At 39.0% G+C, this 20,728-nt stretch overlaps 1 protein-coding gene and 1 long non-coding RNA gene across 2 annotated transcripts; one reads left to right on the forward strand and one right to left on the reverse strand.

The window, feature by feature from the left end:
* Positions 1–2,391: 2,391 nt before the first annotated feature.
* LOC122663403 lies at positions 2,392–14,895 on the forward strand. The gene is made up of 2 exons (XM_043859080.1): positions 2,392–2,768; positions 14,767–14,895. The coding sequence occupies exon 1, from the start codon at positions 2,468–2,470 to the stop codon at positions 2,738–2,740; it is 273 nt and encodes a 90-aa protein (XP_043715015.1). The 5' UTR covers positions 2,392–2,467; the 3' UTR covers positions 2,741–2,768; positions 14,767–14,895.
* On the reverse strand, positions 12,530–19,400 carry LOC122663404. The gene is made up of 3 exons (XR_006333109.1): positions 19,203–19,400; positions 12,654–12,661; positions 12,530–12,543 (listed from the first exon to the last, which is right to left on the reverse strand). It is a non-coding gene; the product is annotated as an uncharacterized LOC122663404 (long non-coding RNA).
* Between the last annotated feature and the right edge of the window lie 1,328 nt (positions 19,401–20,728).

Genomic DNA, 20,728 nt, shown 5'->3' on the forward strand with positions numbered 1-20,728 from the left:
AACACGATGAAGAAACAGGTAAAGGGCTTGAGATTACCGGCGTCTAGGGCAGCATAACCCCCTTTAGTGTTAGCTCCACTCCCTCTGCGACGTCTGCTAAGGTTGTCCGACATCAATAGGCCAGATTTGAAAAGATCTGAAAGTGAGGCAGGTAAGAGAAGGAAAAGAAAGGGCGAACAGACCTGAATAGATTTGAAAATGGAAAGGGGAAGATGGGAAAAGGAAATCAGATTTGAAAATGGCAAGTGAAAGAGGAGGGACGAAATTAGAGATGGAAAGGGGAAGATGGGAAAAGGAAACCAGATCTGAAAATGGCAAGTGAAAAAGGAAGAACGAACTCAGAAATGGCCGAGATCTGAGCTGGGGCAGGTGAGAGCAGGCAAAGAAAGGCAAAGGGAAAAGAAGAGAGGAAAGGGGAAGATGGCAAGCCACTAGGGCAGAGGGGATCACGCCACTGTGGTAGAGAGGGTTCACGCCATAGGGGCGGAGAGACTACATTGTGAGCCGATGAGCAATCAACCTGGCCGCTGTAAAAACAGGGTTGCTTCTTACTATGGCGGAGAAGATGAACAGTAACTTTCCGTGATTGACTCAGATGATTAACGCAACCACGTCACGGGAACTTTTTCACCTCTGCCATGAAGTAAATACCTACTCTATACTATAGTAAAACATGCATTTGATAATTGAATGTACTTTGCACTTTTTAAAGGAGATGAAATTCTTCAACGACACATGCCACCAAACAATATCATATAGTGAATTATAGGGCATGTAAATAAAATATTGCCAACCCCCAATTTACTGTGCCTATCTATTTCAAAGATTCTGTGATCGTGATCGGACCCAAAAACATTTTGAAACAACTTTCAAATATAATATAGATAATTTTGTAAATAATGTATAAAACACAACATTGGATTCAGATTTCCATATAATCAAACACAAACACTATCTCTCTTTGATATTCCCAAAAGGGCAGTAGATTCCATGTTAAGCATCTCTTTCATTCACGACATGTTGCCACAAGTTTGAAAGACATCAACCATTGGTGCGCTAAAACCTATGATGTAATGTCGTAACGATAAGAATGTCCCAAGTCAAAAGGGTTAACTATAACGTTACTATGAAAATCTCGTTCCTCTATATCTGGAAGTAACACATGCAAGATTCTCACGTGATTCAGTTCAATATACATACCATATGTGCACTCACATCTGTGCCTTGGAATAAACATTCCTAGTAACACAATGCAACGATCATATGAATAAGGTTTCCAACCCTATCCCTAGTTGAGAAGGTTTTAGGAGAAAACCTAAGGGCAATCTTTTAAGCATGTTATACTGCGCATAAAAATTAAACAAATTAATTTAACTAATTAAAAATCTGGGTTTTACGGACACATAATTCCAACAAAAAATTGCAGTGCTCTCTTCAACACCAAAGAAATTGTGTTCTTCCATCTTCAGAGACTGGGGTTGGTACACTTTACATGAATTCTTTGAAACCAATCTTGAATTTGAGAACTAAAAGCAATTGAACAAAGTTACTGACAACAAAGACATTGAAGAACAATTGAATCTCAGTGAAGATGTAGTTGAAGACATCAATAATTGTTGTTGGTGAAACTTTCCAGATGAAGAAATTGCCACATTAGGGCTCTCTTCATTCAAGATTGCACTAGAAAACCTATAGCACTATTGTTGTTACAGTCTTTGATTTGGACTTTACAACCTTGCATGATGAAGAAAGGTCAGAGCATAGGACAAAGGTGAGAGAGAGAAGGATCTGGATCCTCTACTTCCGAGTTGTCCGTACTTCCATGCGCCCCACACACAATAATGCAGAAAAGACCGCCTTGCCCCCGCTCGGGCAAGGTGCTTAGGTAGGGGGGGTAAGAGAGTCTTTTAGCTGCCTTCTTGTGTCTGGGGCACACGTTGCAATACGGACAGCTCTCGATAGTAGAGGGATCCGACCCAAGAGGGAAAGGATTTGTGACCATTACTCTGATTACTATAATACCCTTACTAAACATGCATTAGGTGTGCTTCACTACCTTGGGTGTGAGAGAGGGGGGTCGTTTTCATATTGAGGTGTGAAATGTCACTATTGACCATAGAGATGATTAAAAATGTTAAAAAAGTAAGGTCAAACAAAAGAGGTTACAATTGATTTTGACACCTAAGGTGTCAATAACAAAAACCCCCTTTTTTTTATGGAAGGCCTGCTTCTGGTCCTTGTTTTAAAATATTTTTTTTTTTTGTAATTATAATATCCTTTTTTTTCCTAATCTTAAAATATCTAATACAATTCTTTCCTTCCCACACAATTACACAAACCCCTAAAAAAGAAAAAACTAAAAAGAATCGAAGCATTAAATCAAGCTACAGATTATCCTCCGTGAGAGAGAAGAGAGAGAAGAAAGTCTAGTGTTGAGCTTTGTCCGTCTTCTTCCTGTGTAGCTCCAATGGCGTTGAGGAACTTCTACAACGAGATCAGAGGAATGAAAGTGAAGGATCTGCCTGCACATCTGAAGCCAATGCTCTCCAGCAATCACGTGAAGCAAGTTATCAATAGAGGTTTGGATAACTATCACCGCAAGTACATAATGACTGACTCGATTGATCCTCTCTTCCATGTCTGTTTCGGTGGCATGATCTTCTCCTACCTAGTCGCTCTCCCTGAAGAGCGTCGTCATCTCGAACACCAGCAGCATGCCAAAGAACATGGCGGCCATTAATCCCTTTCTGATCGATCGATCGATCTAGGTATGCGATTGTTGTGCATTGGCATGTTCTATTTCTTATTTGATGTTTATCAGGAACTGAGATATGATTTCAGAATACAAAAGAAATTCCTCCTCTTTTGAGTTGATGAGAGAATAATATTATGCAGCCATGTATTGTTTACATTCGAATCTGGAATTACTTCTGGTCGAAAGATGGGCATCAATTAAAAAAAGATTGTGCAAGAAAACATTTGATTCGATAAGATCATCCCGCATTGTGTATGCTTTTGGCATCAGAAATTTACCTGCTGAGAAACTAGTCTTAGTAATTTAATTTTCTTTTGATGTTATGATTTCCTTTGACATTTACATTGCATATGTTGAGCGTGAGTGAACGACAATGGTTGATTCAAATAAGGAATAGTAAGTCGAGGAAGTATGATTTTTCTTGAATTCCTCCCTTTGGACTTGTGAGACATTGAGGGAGATACACCTCACTGATCTAGTCAGTGGATTTTGAGTGGATGAAGTCATTTTCTATAGATCACTCTTTCGGTCGTGCAGCAAGGCTTTTGGTTCCCCAGTCAAAGGGTCTTTGACATTTTCGAAATGCTGCATTTCATTTAGTGAATGTCGGTGTGATATTGGCATCAGAAAGTGATTGGCGGAGCAGCTAGTCTGCCATTATAGTTTTTTTTTTTTGTGGGATGGACAGAATAAGTTCTGATTTGGGGATAAAGTAGAACAAGTGCTGCACCAACACAAATTAAGAGAAATAACAACCCTCTTCACTAGATTCAACCTTTTCCCATTTTTGAAATGTTATGTTTTCCTTTGAATATATTGAGCATAGTAGAGAACAGTAATTGATTGGATTAAGGAATAATAGGCTGGGAAAGTGATGTAAACAAGCACTATAACAGTACAGTCGTAGCCTTAAGAAGCACCAAGCTCATACTTAATTCCATGGTTCTTCAACTGGGCCTTTCTGGGTGTTACTGGTTCACTAAAACTAGAATCGTGGGGTCCTTATTGTAGTACCACTACATAGTTAGCTTTGTTTTTTAATTTGTTATTAGTAGTACCTTTAGTTTCTAATTTTATTTTCTTGATGTACAAGGCAGCACTACATGTGTGAGCTTATTTTAAGTAGTTGCTATTTAGTACTTCCATTTTTGGAGGTATTAGACACCTCCTTATATTGTAAGGACTATAGAACCTCTTCCTCATGATTTTATGAATGAATGAATGCTTGCTTTGTGCCTTTGTTGCTGTGAGAAACAGTTGTGTGGTGTGATGCCATTAGGGGTAGTGAGAAATTGACCGAAGCCATAAGTGAGATGCCTTGGTCTTATCCCCTACTCCTTCCCTCTTCTTTCAATTTTCCCTGATTTCCCGCAACTATACCCAACCTGTCGATTAACTGCTGTTTCTGTTTGGGTGCTTTACTGAGACACTTGTTGCTGGTCTACACAAGAGGCTTTACTAAGATAGTAACTACCTATCCGTTGCCCTGTTCAAGTCCTGCAATTGCTGTTGTCTGGAATTTTCTGCTGCTGCTGTGATCCCTTGTGTTTCATACTGTTCAGCAGATCACTGGGGTATTTGAGAATTTCTTCCCCAGTGGGAGACCTTCCATCAACCATAATTACAGCCTCATCTAAGGTTGGTTCTGCTACATGTTAGTAACGAAGCGTTTGGTAAGTCTCCCAAAGAACAGTTTTCCTGTACTTCTGTGCTGCGGGAACAGGAAAACACCCAAAAGGTGTTTGGTAAAACGGTCCCTTTTTTTGTTTCCCTAGCACAGACTGGAGGCAAAGTTGTGCCAAAGAACAGTTTTTTGCAAAACAAGTCAGACTTATTTTTTCTGTTTTTCAATGAAACAACACCAAAACTGTTACCATTTGTTCCGGATAAAACTTGGGAATTTGTTGAGATTGCTCGACTTCAACAGAACTCCATGCTGCTATGTGCCCTACAATCGTTATTCTCCTGCTCTCTCTCACTCTCTATTGGTGAAGATAACCCCCTGATCTCACATCCTCTCTCTTTTTCTTTCGACTGGCTGGAGTCCTTCGGAGAAAAGGGTTGCAACCTGCTTCTGTCGTGGATCAAGCTTCTACATAGGTAAACAATCTTTCCTTTTCTTCTTCGTTTTCATCTATTTTTTCTATTATTCTTCATCTTCTTCGTCTCTCCACCACTTGCCTTTTCGCGGCATGATGAACCCTAGATTTGGTGAGAGGGGCTGCAATGCTTGCCCTTTCAAAGATTCACTCAGGGTTTTTCTCCATTTTGTGGTTTTCAACTAGAATTGATGCCTCTATTTCAGCAGGTGAAAACCCATTAAAGTACCTCCAAGAAGGTTTAATAGATGGTTTGGTTTTATGGGTTTTGTGATTGTTGTACGAATTCAACTGAATGCCATTTCTATTTTTCATTTTCCAAGTCTTTCAGTTAGAAAAATCTTACCAATCACTTTGTTTTGTAAGAATTCAGAGCTATGTCGTTGTGTTTATGTCTTTGGCAATTATCTGTGTGTGATGGAATGACCTTTTTTTGTCCTTTTCTTTTGATGGAGGCAGGATTACGTGTTGCTTAACTTAGTTTAATGGGCTATCTTCTGTATTCACCTTGAGGATTTTCTTTGGTGTTGGTTTGGTAGTTTGTTTATTTTATTTTAGTTTCTTTGATTACTGACGGTATTTCATGTCTATGATCCTATCTTGTGATCTAACCCTCAGTCTGATGTTATATTTGGAGCAAGGTTCAAGATCTTGGGTTTTGACCTGGTTTCAAGCAGGCTGAAACCAAGATATGGTTGAAACCTACCGAAACTAGGTTGAAACCTGGTACTTTTTCCCAGCCAACTCGAGACAGTGGTTTTGAGGCCCATAAATGGTTTTTAAGGTCTGATTTTTTGTATATAGCCTATTTTTGACATTTTAAAAACAATGCATGAACTATTTTCACAAAAAGAAAACACTCAAAATGGTACTTGTGGTTTTTGACCTAAGTTTACTAGTGTGCGCACAGTGTACTGAGAATCATAGTTGTCAAGACAGACACTTATTTATGTCAAATATCATTTAAGTAAATGTTTTGTATTTCATTTACTTAAGATATTATTCATAAATAAGCAAATATCCCCTATTTGAATCCAAAAAAATCAAATTCCAAAAGGATAAAAAGTCAACCCCTTAGTTTAAGAACAAAAACTAGATTTTCGACGGTAGGTGAAATTTCAAACTTTCAAATGCTGGGGTTTTTCTCAATTCTATAAATTCAATAAATCTTAGGAAGCTTTCCAACAAATCCTAGATTGCTTAAATCTGATTTATATTGAAGGAGTTATGTTCTGGTCAAAGTTAATTTGGTGCGCAAATGCTGTCAAAATGGCTCTGAATGAAAATAATTTTTTAGACATCAAATCAAATGAATATTTTACCGCAATTTTGGTTTTTATCTATGTTTGACCATATTAAGATTTATGGAATTTATAGATTTGAGAAAAACCTTAGCATTAGAAAGTTTAAAATTTCACCTGCCGCTGAAAATCCAGTTTTTGTTCTTGAACTGGGGGGTTGACTTTTTATCCTTTAGGAATTTGATTTTTTAACTATTTTTATTGGATTCGAATAGGGGGGTATTTGCTTATTTATGAATACTATTTTAAGTAATACAGTATTACTTAAATGATATTTGGCATAAATAAGTGGCTTGTCCTGGTTTTTTGTTTGGTTTCTGGCATAGATAAGTATCTATACTGGTTTCGAATCAGGTTTCCCCAAGTTTCGATCGGCATAAGTGTCGAAACTTTCAAAATTACCAACATCTCGGTCGAAACTGGTCGAGACCAGTCGAAACATGCATTTTTTCAAGTACCTGACCAACTCGTTTCAGAAATCTGTGAAACCAAGATATCTTGGTCGAAATGTATGGTTTTGACCAAGATTTAGTTCCATGATTTGGAGGGATGCATCTAGCCATCAGTCCCTAGTTTTGGTTCTAATTTGGTGTTAATCTAACTAACAGTTTGTTAGTTATTTCTTGTTGCTAAATCTGTCTCCTTGCTTTCTATTTTGATTCCTTCAATTACAACCATCGATCCGACCCTTGGATCACCATCAAACTTTGGGGTACTATTCCTCTACCCTAATTGTCCATTCGACAACTATCGGTCCTCTTTTGTTGCTGGAATTTATATACTACAGTCCATAGTTATCAAGGCGGGAAAGCGACCATGGCATTTTAGAGGGACAAAATTCAAGGCGACACCGCCATGGCGGCAAGGCGTCCAAGGCGACCAAGGAGCCTGGACGCCAAGGCAACGCCTTGATAACTATGCTGCAGTCCTACTTGTGGGCTGGGTTGACTACTTGCTGTTTTAGTAAGTCTAGCCCCATTATTTTAGTATCAGAGCCATGGATGAGGGTAACTGCAGCACCCCAAATCAGACCCTTGACTCTAATGTTCATGTTGTTGAGATGTTAAGACAGTTGATTGATCGCATGACGGTGATGTAGCAATGGCTCGACTCTATGTAGGCGTACCCAGTGCACGAGGCTTCCGCCACTACGGGGTCTGGTAGGGTCATAATGTACGCAGCCTTACCCCTGCTTTGCAAAGAGGTTGTTTCCAAAGACTCGAACCCGTGACCACTTGGTCACTTGGTTCGACTGTATATCACCATAAAGTGTTGGACAGCCACATCACTCAATAGCCAATGATACTCATCGGTTCTTGAATAGACTAGCACATAGACAAGATATCTTGGTCGAAATGTATGGTTTTGACCAAGATTTAGTTCCATGATTTGGAGGGATGCATCTAGCCATCAGTCCCTAGTTTTGGTTCTAATTTGGTGTTAATCTAACTAACAGTTTGTTAGTTATTTCTTGTTGCTAAATCTGTCTCCTTGCTTTCTATTTTGATTCCTTCAATTACAACCATCGATCCGACCCTTGGATCACCATCAAACTTTGGGGTACTATTCCTCTACCCTAATTGTCCATTCGACAACTATCGGTCCTCTTTTGTTGCTGGAATTTATATACTACAGTCCATAGTTATCAAGGCGGGAAAGCGACCATGGCATTTTAGAGGGACAAAATTCAAGGCGACACCGCCATGGCGGCAAGGCGTCCAAGGCGACCAAGGAGCCTGGACGCCAAGGCAACGCCTTGATAACTATGCTGCAGTCCTACTTGTGGGCTGGGTTGACTACTTTCTGTTTTAGTAAGTCTAGCCCCATTATTTTAGTATCAGAGCCATGGATGAGGGTAACTGCAGCACCCCAAATCAGACCCTTGACTCTAATGCTCATGTTGTTGAGATGTTAAGACAGTTGATTGATCGCATGACGGTGATGTAGCAATGGCTCGACTCTATGTAGGCGTACCCAGTACACGAGGCTTCCGCCACTGCGGGGTCTGGTAGGGTCATAATGTACACAGCCTTACCCCTGCTTTGCAAAGAGGTTGTTTCCAAAGACTCGAACCCGTGACCACTTGGTCACTTGGTTCGACTTTATATCACCATAAAGTGTTGGACAGCCACATCACTCAATAGCCAATGATACTCATCGGTTCTTGAATAGACTAGCACATAGACAACCTCCTCTGTAGGCAACCTTTGAGGAGCATATGCAATCCTACTTTGATCGAGGCACACCACAATGACATTAAGATGACATACACAAAGTGAAGTTGGAACTTAAGGAGTTCAACGGCTGACATGACCCGCAATTGTTTTTGATTGGATGTGCTCCTTGGATGATTACTTTGATTGGTTTTACTTGTCTGAAACTAGAAAGATAAAGTTAGCTCGCTCCAAACTCATGGGGACAGTACACGAGTGGTGGCGTAACTATGAGGTGAAGTTGACTTAACGAGAAAGAGAACTCACTACATGGAAGGAGATGCAAGAAGAGCATATAGAAAGGTATTGTCCTCAAACCTTCCAACGGGGTTACATGACAAGCTAAACACTCTCCATCAAGGTTCCCTTTTAATGGAAGAATACATAGACCAGTTCAACACTATAATTTCTTGCACTAGCTTGGATGAGGAGGATAGCCATCTTATTTCTCATTTCAGATTGGGGTTACGGCCTAACATATGTGATAAAATAGGAGTCACAAGCATAAATGACTTGCAAGACTTTTGAAAAGGCCCTCCAAGTGGAAGCTCGTTTGGTTGCAACAATGTGTATGCTTATCTCTTTAGCTATTAATTTTGACTTGATATTGTATTAATTAGATATCATAATTTCCTTTTCATATTTTGATTTGCTTGAGGAACTGTATATAGAGCGACCTTCTAGATATGTTGCTCAGGGGGAGAATGCTGGTGAAGTTTGCCGACTTCGTAAGGCAATTTATGGGTTGAAACAGTTACCTAAAACCTGGTTTGACAATTTTAGATGCATTGGTAGTGTGGATTTATGTAGTGTTATTCTGATCACTCAGTCTTTGTTTGTCAACAGGACTCTAGAGTGATTGTGTTAATGGTATATGTTGATAATATTATAATTGGTAGTGATACATTTGGTATTACAGAGGTGAAATCCTATTTACAACAGCATTGTCAAATGAAAGACTTGGGTCTTAGATATTTTCTTGCTATTGAGGTTGTTCATAGTAAAAAAGGGATTGGTCTTTCTCAAAGAAAATATGTGCTTTATCTTTGAAACAATACCAGAATCTATCAACCAGCAACCTACAAGAGAGAGAGAAGAAGAGAAGAACAATGGAGAAAGAAGAAGAATAGACTGTAGAGAAGACTAGCAATCGATAGCTAGGGTTACCCCTTTATTTTTATTTATAACCTGCTAATTACAAGAAGGCTTTCCTACTAGGAATAGGAAAGTACAAAACATAAACAAACTCTAACTAAGAAAAATAGCAGGATGTCTACTTAAACTTGGAATCCAAGGAAACAATATTAGTAACTAGATAATATCCTAGGAACCATAGGATTCAGCTAGAGTTCATGATAAAGGACTCCCCCTATTTTGGAACATACATAACTATCTCATGGCTTAACACTCCCCCTCAAGCTGGAGCATACAAGTCATCCATGGCCAGCTTGAAATAGCCTTTACGAAATGCAGGACCAAAGAGAGGCTTGGTAAACATATCACCAAGCTGATCAGCAAAGGAGACAAACGGGGTAGCAATGAGTTTCTTCATAATATCATCCCTCACAAATTGACAGTCAACTTCAATGTGCTTCGTCCGTTCATGAAACACTGGTTTACTAGCAATGTAGATAGTTGCTTGGTTGTTACAAAATATGTTCATGGGTTTAGCAACTTGGCTTCCCTCTTTATTTTTATTTATAACTTGTTGATTACAAGAAGGCTTTCCTACTAGGAATATGAAAGTACAAAACATAAACAAACCCTAATTAAGAAACACCAAGACATCTACTTAAACGAGGAATACAAGGCAATAATATAAGCAACCAGATAACATCCTAGGAACCATAGGATTCAGCTGGAGTCCATGATAGAGGACTCCCCCTATCGTGGAACATACCTAACCTATCTCACGGTTTAACAATCTTTTGACTGATACATTGACATCCAAACCTATTGATGTTCCTATGGATCCACAACAGAAGTTTGGGGCTAATGATGTTGTAGAGCTTGCTGATAACTCATCAGTACAGAAGATTAGTTGGTAAGCTCATTTATCTTACTATTACCAAGCCAGACATATACTTTGCTATGGGTGTTATAAGTCAATTTATGGAATCTGAAGGCTCATTGGGATGTTGCATTTTGGATTCTGTGGTATCTTAAGGGTGCTCCAAGAAAAATCCTCATTTATAGACCTAATAAGCATATTAATTGATTGATTCAGATGCAAATTGGGCTGGTGCTTAAGGTGATAGGAGTTCAACTTCTTGGTGTTGCACTTTTGTTGGTGGTAATCTTGTCATATGGAGGAGCAAAAAGCATACTAATGTGGCAAGGTCTGGTGCTGAGGGTGAATATAGGACCATGGCTTGTACTGCAGCTGAATTGATGTGTGGCTGGAACCATTTATGCATTTGTTTTGTGACAATCAACCTGTCATTTACATTGCTGGCTGGAACCATAATGTAGTCTTAGATTGGTAGGAGACCAACTAGGAGGTACACCAGGATCTGATATGAACTGGTAGTCCGATTGGGGCAGAATATGAGTTTAGGGCAAAATAGGGTTAGGGTTAGAGGTGTTGGTTACGTTAGGTAGGTGTAGGGGAGAATATCACTAAAGGTCCTGAGATGTTTTGAGTGGAAGTATGTAAACTAGAATGGCAGCAGGTTAGAGTTTCGGGTTTTTGAAAAGTGTAAAGTGAAGGATTCTGGGGTTTAATAGGGGAATTTGGGTGAGGGCTTTGGATCAAGTTTTCCAAGTGTGTAGAGGAACACTTGGCCAAGGTTTGATGGGTTTTTGATGGTTGGAACTAGCTGGACAGAGAACTAGGGTTTTGGGTTTTTGAGTGGAGAGGTAGAATTTAGAGTTAGGATGGTGGGTTGGGGTTACAAAGAGGATCGAGTGCTCCTATAGGGCTGGGGAGTACTCGATCAGTCTATGGGCAGAATTGGATGGGTGGTTACGTCTGTGGGTAACTTAAGGTTATGGGAAAGTGAAAAATAGAAGGGGGAAAAATTTAGGGTTGGGCTGTAGAGGATGAGAAGAAGAAGTATGGGGATGGGGATACTTTCAAACTTGCTTGCAGTAGCAGAGGGTAATCAGTAGCAGCTTGAATAAAAATTGAAACTTGGACAGAAAACTTGAAGGAGAACTTGAACGAACCATCCGGGTTTCACACCGCAAGGTGTCGATTGGATCATACACCAATCCCACCAGCTTTGATCACTCACAAAGCAAACCTTCACAGTGGAAGAGAAGCAGCAACAGCTTGCAAGAGCAATTTTAATTCCAAAAGTGGAGAGTGAAGAGCTCCACGGTTTCTATTGCTTAAATAGTGGGCTAAGGGCCTTACACCTATTCAGTCTAGGAGTGTGAATATTCCTAGCTGACTCAACTAGTCCACATCCTTCTCTAAATCGTGGGAGTGTGGAGTGGACCCAAAAAAAAGAAAATTACATAAAATAAAAGTGGTGACTTAAGTCACTTAAAATTGAACCACTGGTTCAACCAGGTTGTGCCGGTTCAATTTAAAAACATAAAAACTCTTTAAAAAAACTAAGTATAAAGCTAGAACCACTACTACTTGGGCAGCAGCTTCTTGTTCCTCTTCTTCTTGCGGATGTAGTGCTTCAGCTCTGCATCAAACCATTTCTTTAAGAGCTTGGTTTCCCTATTACTAAGCTTATACATATGTTTTGTGATAATCAACCTGTCATCTACATTGCTGGTAACCCAGTTTTTCATTAGCAGACAAAACACATTGAGGTGGACTGTCATTTTGTACAGGATGCTGTGATGAAGAAACTGATCTCAACTCTGTTTGTTACTTCTGGAAATCAGTTTGGTGTGATATGTTCACTAAAGCTTTGTTTTTGTCTAACCTTTCGTGATGGTTGTGTCAAGCTGGGCATGGGTGATGTATATGGTCCAGCTTGAGGGGGGAGTGTTGAGATTGGTGTGGTTACTCTTATCCTATCGATAAGTAATTTCGGGCTTATTGTTTCTATGTTTTACATAAGGGTATTGTGGTCACATTTTATTATATTAATGGGGGGAGCTTAGTCCTTGTACTTGTTTCCTATTATTATAATGCAGTAATAATGCATACTGCTCATGGTTTGGAGGTCATTCCAACCTACTGTGAATCTTCTTCTTCTCTCCTCTTCTTTCTTCTTCTATTACTCTCCTATTGGTTGTTTTCTGATCTGATATTGCTACAATAATTATTAGGGGAAAATATAGAGACACCCCCTCAACTATGACCAGTTTTCATGTACACCCCTTCATCTTTAAAACCTTCTGAGTCAATCCGCCAAGTTAACTCACTGTTACCTAACTAACAGAAAATATAAAGTTACTAACATACCCTCTATACCTTAATACATTAAAATGAAAAAGACCAAACTACCTTAAATCCTCCCACTCTTCCACTTACCCCATTTCCCAAATCTCTAGCAAACCTCCTCACCACTGCTATCTCCTCGATCCCCCATCCTTCATCTCCGATCGCCGTTTCCTCGACCCTCCACCTTGCATCTCTGGTCGCTGCTGCTACTCCTCAGGTAGTCTCTCTCTCTCTCTCTCTCTCTCTCACACACACACACTTTGTCGCATCTTCTGCATCTAAAAACCCTTCCCTATTTTTTGTGCAAATAAAACCCCTCCCCACTCACTTTGTCACATTTTCTGCAACTAAAAACCCTTCCTTATTTTTTGGCAAATAAAATCCTTCCCCACTCCGCATCTTTTGCAACTAAAAAACCCTTCTCTATTTGTTGCAAATAAAACCCTTCTTTGTTTTACTTTTCCCCACACAAGCACTATTGTGCCCTAATAAATCAAACAAATTCAACGAACTCAGACTCTGATTCGCATATGATTCTTCTCTCTGTTCAATCTCTTCTCAGATCCCTTTTATTGGGGTGACATCCAATTTTACAGAAAAAGAAGGTTTTTCTGACTTCTACAGTTCACCTCTTAATTTTCAAGCCTTAGATTTGTTCGAAATATGAAAATTTCCAGAGCCAAAGGGAAAAGGAACAACCAGATTTATAGAAATGTCAATAACTTATTAGGCATATTGGATGAATCTGAAACTCTGTTCGAAGGGTCTATTCAAGAGGTAGAATAGGTCTACAAAACATGATCCAGATCTGACTGCTGGATCTCAAGTTATGGGGCATTCCTACTCTAACTATGAAACTAGAAACAACCCAAAAAATTCAGAATCGTTGCAGGTCTTCAGGGTTCAGAACAGCAATCAATTAACAGTCTATCTTGATGATTGAACAGAAAACTGAAATTAGGTTCAGCATATCTAACCAGAAAGTTGAAATTTTCATAGTCGGACTAGTATTAGGAACCCAGAATTTCTATTATAACTCAAAGTTATAAAACAGAAACTGAAAAGGCATGAGTTGTATTTACCCCTAAAGGGTATTTTCGCCTTCAAATTTTTAATTTGGGCAATCTGGTCCTAAAAAAAATGCTTGGGTGAGTATTGATGTTTAAAAGTAAACGGCAGTTAGTTTGATGGACTAATTTACATGCTTTCAATAGATGAGGGGGTGTACATGAAAACTGGCCATAGTTGAGAGGGCGTCCCTATATTTTCCCCTAATTATTATGTATATGGAGGACAGATGGAAACCTTCTAAGCAGGAAGTATGCTGTTGAACAAGAAAACAGTATGGAACATGAGCAAAGGAGAAACCACATCTAAGTGCATGACCCTGAAAACATGAGAGATTCAATAACCTGTCTTATTTTATCTTGTTCATCTGCTAATGGTTCAGCCAGTCATTGGCTCCAACTGAATTAGATTTTCTCAGAAAGGCATTGGGATCTTGCATGCCTCACCAGATTTATATATCCCAATGGGCCACCCTCATAGGAGATCAGTGACCTTATAATTTAATATCTCATCCATCTCATTCTGTAATGATGATGTGGGTGTTTGCTAGAGAGTAAAAGTTCTGACCAGCCCCACATATGACAATACTCAGTTCCACCATGACTGAATACTGAATCCATCGTACAACACACCAGTTGGACTTTGAAAAACTAGTGCAGTGTCACCCTTATATGTAGCCTCTATTGCTCATCTGCCTTCGAGCTTTTGTCTCATTCATGTATTTACTTACACTTCTTACTTCTGTTCCGAGTCATGATTATAAGCTACTCTTCAGTACCAGTACATTTGTTAGAGCAGTCTATGTAACAATTTTCCTATTTGTATTAGGTGTTGCAACCCATTATTTTACTTGCTGCTTAGTTTGGCAAATCGACATTACTATTGACTTAGTAGAGTTCACCCTTGTTTTGTCCCCCCTCCCCGGATTTAATCTTGTTTGTTGAATCTTATGCAATCTGTATTTAATTATGTTTTGCAGGATCAACTGGGAAACCTGCAGTTTATTTGGTGATTGTTCATTTTCACCGTATGTATACTGTGGGAAAAGGATATATTTCCTCTTCAGATATGAGGCAACAGCATTGACTGTTTGAAATAAATCAAGTTCCTTTTTTTTGGGGGTTACAAAATAATAAATACAGTTCACTCGTACTGTTAATACTTCATTTCTATAGTAGTATAACTTTAAAGGTTTGTTAGATGGCAAGTCTGCGCACAATTAGAAATACTCTTGCTTATTACTTTTGTTGTGAGTTTTGGTCTACTTCCTGTTATTAGTTCTAAGATTACAATATTCTGAGTTGCCCCAGATGTGGTGCAGAGGCCCTATTTATGCCTTTATCATAGGTGCTTATCATAGTTTCAATCACTGTAGAATCCTCACTTCTGCAAAATGTGTTGCCGTGACATAAATCATTGAATCGTTTGTTTGCCATCTTGTTGGTTGACTCCTCTCTCTCTCTTAACTACCTGCAATATTCTGAGTTCCAACAATCTAATCAGTTTCAATTTTTATTTAGTCTTGGTTTTTTCACCAATGAGTATCTTCTATGTTGTTCACCGTGTGCATCCTTCGTCAAATATCTAACCAATCATGTGAATAGCACCAAGGGGGCATGGTGCCACCATGGACTGGTTCCAGGTGAACCAGCGAGAAAATTATTCACTTAAATGTGGATCCATTATGTCGTTGCTTTAATCGGAAAATTATCTGGTCCATTTTCTGCCTGGTCCATTTCCCCAAGTTCCTCTAAGTAGGGGGGGGGAGTAGACCCCACCTGGGCAGTGTGTTTGGGTAGGGGGTAGAGTGGTCATTTTCGCTTCCTATTAGAGGAACTTGTGAAAATGGATTGGGCAGGGAAATGGAGCAGATAATGATCCATTTCCTGAAATGCCCCTTTTATAAAAAAAAAACAACATTTAAGTTGAATGCCACCATCTTCGAACCATTTGAGATGTGCTGTAAAAGACATCTTGATGTTAGATAGTACAACCGACCATAGCATTTTGCTTTTGAATGTGAACAGACCTCATAGCCAATTAGTACTTTGTCAATCTCAGGCCTCAACTTAACCCCTCTTGGAATTTGAAAGGATTAAAAGCTTGGTGTTCCAGTAGCCAGGGAAAAAGGCTACTGTGACTAGGCAGGCATTATTACTATGCACCAACCGTTCTGCGAAAATAGCCCATGGCATATGGGAAACCTTGATGGTAAAAAGTTGCACTCAGGAGTCCTAGACGAGTCCGGATCATCCACCCACATGGATAGAGAATTTTTCAACCCACATGCTTCTTTATGTGGCATCTGTCCATCATAAAACAGAACCAAATGGAGTCCAGCAGCACCATTAGTTCATTTTTTCATATTTTCTTTTTTATTTTGCTTTTTCCCGCTAATTTTTTAAAACGTGTCCAACACGCTTTGTTGGAAGCCTGAACACGACTCTACAGTCTCCACTTCCATTCCCTCTCTCTCTCTCTCTCCCCATATCCCTGCACATCTGAAGTTGTAGAAGAAATCAGAGAAGATAAAAGTCTCTCTACAACACCCGTATTTGAAGAATTGAAACTTTTCCTGCCTTGTGCATGTCTCCACATTTTAGAATCAACTTGTTTTTGTGTGTGTTGAAAAACCTTGAGCATCAACTGCTGCTCTTTCTTTAAACATCTACTTAATGTCGTCTCTGTTCTAGGCTTAATACTCGTTATTTTTCCCCCCCTTTTTCTCTCTTTTCAGCAAATCGGTTTAACAGTCAAAACAATTAATAGACAAAAACTCAGAAGATTTAAATTGTGTTCATCTGTAGCTACAGGTAGGCCTGTAAACGGATCGGATTCGGTTCGGATGTAATCGGATTCGGATACTTCTAAACGGATTCGGATGGATTTGGATGCGGATCGAATTTTTATTTTTGACCATCCGTTTATACATCTGCCTTGTGTAACCCGAACCTTCTTCCCCCTAGTGGATACAATTCACTCTCAATCCATAGTTTTAGATCATGATTCTCTTTTCCTCATATTCTAGAACCTGTTGAATCTTCAAAAACCCTCAAGATTATTATTTACTTAATTTTTTATAATTAAGTATTCGGATTCGGATTTTTATCGGAGTATTCGGATTTTTTTTTCGGATATCTCCAAAACTGATACGGATGCGAATCGAATTCGGATTTTCGGTTATCCATTTACAGCCGTAGCTACAGGTATTGTTCTGTATGGATTCTTCATCAATTTCCTAGTGATGCTTTTTTCTTGTTTCGTTTTATTGCTATGAAACTCATGTCTGCTTTTGATTAATGATTTCTCTCCATAGAGCTCATTATTAATAAAGAATGGGTGTGTACCAATTGTTTAATCAAACATTGATAGACACATTTTCTGCAAATTCGAAGTTGGAACAGAAATTATGGCTATTGGTTTTCTGGGTACTTAGGGATTGGGAGTCTGGATACCCCTCATTGATCTTCGTGGCATTTTCCTTATTAGGCTCTTGTAATGATCACTGCACACTACTATGTATCTCTTGAATAGTATATTAGGGAACAAAAAGGAAGGATAGAGATGAAGAGGGTAGGGTATTCACAGTGAGTGAGCAAAGGGAGAAGGGCTCCTTCATTTCCCGATAAACTTCCACTAAATTCTTTTCCCTATGCATGTGTTGTAATCTGATTACCTGAAAATGGTTCATGTAAGAATGGAAATCAACTATAATATGTTGGCAGATGAATGAGCCTCCCAAAGACTATAATCTTTAGCATATCTTGTTTTCTTGTTGGGGTCAAAGTGTCCTGTAGAGAATATGTTTATTCACTCATTAATTTGATGCTGGATTGGCCTTTTTAATCATAGAACAGTATCTAAGTTTGGCCACTTGATGAGCTAGGGAATGGTTGCCACTCTCAGTCAGTTGAGATGTAGCACAGAGAAATATGTCTTTATGATTTCTTGAAAGAAAGAAAATTTTCATTGAACTGTATTTTCTTAGAGTGATAACCTCATTCCTATGTTGAAAAGTATGTTATTGAAATTGTTAGTACATTCTTTTACATTCATCCATTCTTATACTTGTAGGACTTGGAGGTTCTGTTGAACCAACAGAAGGAACACCAATATCAGCAAGAGAAATGATAGACTTCACATATTTGTTGTGTTAATTTGAAGATTCTTGGAGTACCTTTTCTTTTGGAGATTGCTTGGAACCTCGTCCAAAGTTCATTGACATACGGCATAGGAATAATTTTGTTATCAGAGAGCCTACAATCCTTGCCTTTTACCTTTTTCCTTTTTTCCTTTCGAAATTCACTTTTGTTTGCATCATCTGATTTATATGTATTTTCAGATGCTTAGGTTGTAAAAACCCTTGACGTATAGATAAATGATTAATGACTTTCAAGTGGTCAATATATAGGAATTGCAACCTATTTTATTCATTGAGCAACTGAATACATTATAATCTCATTCAGTGGGGGTACATCAATAGCACCATTAAATCATTTGTTAACATAAGAATATTGAAGTTCAGGCAAAAAAATTGATGAGAATGAGACAATCACTTAGTTTGTTGGATTCACAATTCAAGTTCGCATTCTTCCTCCATCCCAATTCCTAAGCAGATTTTGAATTCCTTCGTATGAAGGTTCATCCCACCTTTTCATAAGTGTATCATTTGATCCAACCATTACTTCAGCTTAGTTACTAATTACAGAGTAATTTGAAGCAACTTAGAAGCTCAACTGAGGGGCATAAATCAGCCTGTTGGAAACATAATTCTATCTGTTCTAGTATTTTTGAGTATTATATGTGCACAGATGAGTAACTAATCCAATTGTGGGTTGTAAATTCAACTTGAAAAACTATGCGGGTTGCATTAGTTTCACCAAGTACCTATAGCCTAGAGCTGTGATATGGGACTCTGAAGAAAGCTTTGATCCAACCATCTAGAGTCTTTTTCTTAACCAAACTTGGGTTATGTTTGGTTGTTTCTAAAACCACTTTCATACATTAGCTTGCTTCAGGGAAATCCTTAAATAGATGCATTTTGCATTCATCCATTTTGTTGATGCACAATGGGTGCTCAATAGTTGTGGAATTGGGGTTGAGGGGGAAGAGAGAAAAAACTCAATGAGATTGCATTGTGCACTCATCCAAACAGGCTTCTATTTTAGTGATATCTCATTCCATTATCTCTCCCTTTTATTTTCTACTTTAAAGATTCACCAAGCATATATCAGTTTGTGTTATTGAATAATAATTAAAAATATAAGATAACTATTTGTCTCCTTTCTTCAGCCCTTCCTCAGAAACCTAGGACTGGAGCCAAATCCACAAATTGTCTTGGCCTCTTCAAACCTCTCTTCAATTTGTTCTTCTCGTCATTTCCTTCATCACCACATCAACTATGGCCACCGCCACCACCTGCAATAGCCATGGTTCTGGAAAGATCCACAATGGAAGTGGAACCTCTCTTTGGAGGTGAATTGAAGTCTTTCAGCTCAAATGAAGGCTGCCATAAGCTGAAGTTGTTCCTTAGCGGTTTCTCTGATCATTGGTTCTTCTCAGTAAGCAATTATAAATGATGTGCTCTGTCAACTAAGTCAAGGAAATCAAGGATCTCTGGCAACTTGGAGATCGTTTCAGAAACACTGCTATCGTTTGAGTCCAAATGATCCTTGTTATCCACCTTGCACATCTTGTGAAGCGGCATAACCATGAATCTGCACCAACAGAACAAGTTCTTAATTCACATAAACTAATATAACAAAATCTATCAAACAGAATTGCATCTACTAAATGGAAAACATTATCTTCAAGTGGGTTATGTGGAACTCAACTGGAAAGTTCGCTTTTGTCACCGTCCGGTCAATTGCTGTCGTTAGATTAGGCTTCTTGCTTTTTGAAAAGGAAATTTTTCTTAAGCATAAGCTCACCTCAGTGGACTTAGGTGAGATCCTAACCTTACTAATCAAGCTAGTTGTGGTGAATCATAAAGAGATACTATAACATAACAGTATCAAATGCCTATCCCTGCCTCTAGTGCGGAGCCACAGCCTCTTTTAGCAAAACATGAAACTCCATAAGCATCCAAACTGTGCAAAATTGAAAGAAAAATTGAAAGATTGAGAGACACAAAAAAGAAATTCAACATAGAAATAAAAGAACTAGAATGAGTGGGACCAGGAATCCTAAAAGCAGAGATGGCACAACTGTTGGCCAAACAACGGTCCAGGGATCAAACCATGGTTCCCGAGGGAGACCAAGATATTTATCTTTAGGGTTTTGCACGCCCTGGGTTAGCCCATGGTATCCCATGGGTGCCCCATTTTAATTTTAGGGTTTCCCATGGTCGCCCATGGGAACCCTGGTGCATCCCTATTAAGGTTTCTCCTTCCCTATTGCACTCCATAAAATTAATTATCATAATAGGGACGGAGAAATTCGTCTCTAGTCCATCACATGGCAAGAGGGATCCATCCCATACTCGAATGCGCAGCGGAAATTAATCGATTCGAGTTTCTTTCGCATCCCATAAATATTAATAATCAATGAACAGAAGGAATTAATAAAGAACTGCTAACCTGGTGAGTCTCAAGTGTTGCTCCTCCAATAGACAGTGGTTTTTCCTCCAATGAGCACTCCAAGCAAACAGATCTGAACCTCCAATGGTGCTACCAAGGTTTTACACGCCAATCCCAGATGCCCTCAAACTCCTCAGCACAGATCTAGGGTTTCACAAACCCTAACTCTCAAACACAGGTGAGAGAAGCAAGAAGAAGAAGAGAGATCACAAGAGGGAAAGAGAGAAACCAAAAACGTAGGAGAGAGAGTGTCTGCTCTAAAAACGTGGAGAGCTTCTCCCTTCTGCGTTTTATGGTCCCCTATTTATCATAATAGGGTTTAATTAAATCCTAGATAGATTTAATAGAGCCCTAGTGAGAGTC

Source organism: Telopea speciosissima, chromosome 5, assembly GCF_018873765.1.
Source record: "Telopea speciosissima isolate NSW1024214 ecotype Mountain lineage chromosome 5, Tspe_v1, whole genome shotgun sequence".
In the NCBI taxonomy this organism is placed as follows: domain Eukaryota; kingdom Viridiplantae; phylum Streptophyta; class Magnoliopsida; order Proteales; family Proteaceae; genus Telopea; species Telopea speciosissima.

Excerpts from the sequence above, each read along its gene's own strand:
- LOC122663403 (XM_043859080.1), top strand. The coding sequence starts at position 2,468 with ATGGCGTTGAGGAACTTCTACAACGAGATCAGAGGAATGAAAGTGAAG.